The sequence below is a fragment of the Sinocyclocheilus grahami genome, unplaced genomic scaffold (assembly GCF_001515645.1).
Source record: "Sinocyclocheilus grahami isolate Dianchi unplaced genomic scaffold, SAMN03320097.WGS_v1.1 scaffold230.1, whole genome shotgun sequence".
NCBI lineage: Eukaryota > Metazoa > Chordata > Actinopteri > Cypriniformes > Cyprinidae > Sinocyclocheilus > Sinocyclocheilus grahami.
The window spans coordinates 2,103,693-2,105,687 of record NW_015505409.1 but is presented as its reverse complement, the minus strand read 5'-3'; the positions used below and the strand labels follow the sequence as shown (position 1 = coordinate 2,105,687).

At 39.0% G+C, this 1,995-nt stretch overlaps 1 protein-coding gene across 1 annotated transcript; it reads left to right on the top strand.

Moving 5' to 3' along the window:
• The first annotated feature begins 814 nt into the window (after positions 1-814).
• On the top strand, positions 815-1,889 carry LOC107597356 (polyubiquitin 12-like). The gene is made up of 2 exons (XM_016288373.1): positions 815-1,039; positions 1,162-1,889. The coding sequence occupies exon 2, from the start codon at positions 1,165-1,167 to the stop codon at positions 1,633-1,635; it is 471 nt and encodes a 156-aa protein (XP_016143859.1). The 5' UTR covers positions 815-1,039; positions 1,162-1,164; the 3' UTR covers positions 1,636-1,889.
• The last annotated feature ends 106 nt before the right edge of the window (positions 1,890-1,995 follow it).

Here is a 1,995-nt window from a genome sequence, read left to right as displayed (position 1 = left end):
GGTATTTAACTGTAAATTTAAGTTAAAACCTAAAACGTTGCTACCTTATTTTTTATGGTAAAATTCTGGCAACCACAGCTGCCGTTTTTTACCGTAAATTTTATGGAATTGTTTTTACAGTATGACTGCTTTAACTTCAAAAGTGTCTTCAGAATATTTAGTGAAGGATAAGTTCATCCTGGGCAATAAACACAAACACTGTTCATACTATAAATAGTACATAAACAAGATTGGACTGGTCGGACTGTAACTGTATCATAGTAGGCAATAATGGACAGCAGGCATAATTACCAGCAAACAACACCAGAACAGAAAACAAAACTGTGACCATGAACTGCAGTGTAGTCACTCATGGAGGTGTATTCGCTCTATATGACGTGCTTCACTTTACCTGGATTTCCTCAATCACCAGGTGGAACATTTTCACATTCCAATGATCTCTGATTTGCTGTTATGTGTGAATGAAACTCTCAAGTAGATGACTAATTCATTATTTTGTTACATTTATTTTTGAAAGTTAATTTAGATGTTTGAGGTAGATAAACTAGGAAGGAAGGAAAGGAAAGGACAGTTTATAACAGTATAACTATAACTATAAACAGCCTGGGCCAATAAACTATAGGCTGCTTTTAATGTAGATTACAGAAAACAAATATGGGACAGCTAAGATACAAAAACAGAACGTTCCCCGAGCATTCATATGGTTCCTGCAGTTTTATTTTTTATTGTTTGTTACATTTATTTAACATGTTTGTTTGTTTGTTTGTTTGTTTGTCCATGCATCCAAGTAAGAAAGTTCTCTGAGGGTTACTAGAACAGGACTTACATCAGCGATTTGGTGAGAATGGAAAGCGAAAGTGACTGAGCAAGTTTTTGGAAAGGAAAATTGTTTTGAGGCGGGGCTTGAGCTGACGCTTTATATATTCATATCTCTGCTCTCTGTAACCAGAGGCACATTACTTGAATTCAGTGCGACTTACAAGACTTACTGAAGAAAACATCCAGCCATATTCAGCGAAGCTTTTGAACAGCCAGCCAGGTAAGCTGCATACCTATGAAAATATTGAGCATTGATATTAACTCTAATCTCCAGTTTTAAGTAACTAAATGGTGCTGCAGTTGTCAAGTTTTAATTATTGTATATTTGATCTCATTTGAAAGGTGATGGAACTGACAATAAGACTGCTGGGCGGAGAAGTGAAGCGTCTGGAAGTGAGCGGTGAAGCCACAGTTGGCGAACTGAAGAAACTCATTTCTCAGATCTTCAGAGAGCCTCCTTACAAACAGAAGCTGTCTGCCGAGAACGGTTCTCGTATCAGCCTCGAGGATGAGTCTCGAACCCTCAGCAGCTACGGGTTGCACTCTGGATCAGTGGTCAGTCTGCTCATCACCAACCCCGGACCTTTCCAAGTGTTCGTCAGGAATGAGCAGGGCCAGACCAAGACGTATGATGTTGATGTCAACGAGACCGTAGATCAGCTCCTGGCTAAGATCAACCGCAAAGAGAGAGTCCCCGTGGACCAGCTCAGACTGATTTTCAACGGGAGACAGCTGGAGTCTGGCAGAAAGTTGCAGGAGTACGACATCACCTCAAGAAGCACCATTCACATGACTCTCCGTCTGCGAGGAGGATGATCGGATAAATGTGTGCAAAAAAGGAAAAAAGGACTTTGTCGTTGTATGTGTCAGTGATGTAGCTAAATACGATAGGCCTATTATACTCGCTATCACAATGTTGTGATGTTGTGTTCGTAATGTCTTTAGAACTCATGTAATTCCATTGTAGGCTATTTATCTGCAGATGTCTTCAGGGTAACACATTCAGGTGTCCTTGTTACACGTTACATGCACTTACTATTATAATAACAGTAAATGATGCATAATTACATGCAAGTAACCCTAAGACAAACCCTAATCCTAACCTTAACCATATAGTAAGTGCATGTAGTTAATCAATATTACTCAGTATTTAAATGTATAATTAAACTGTAAAAA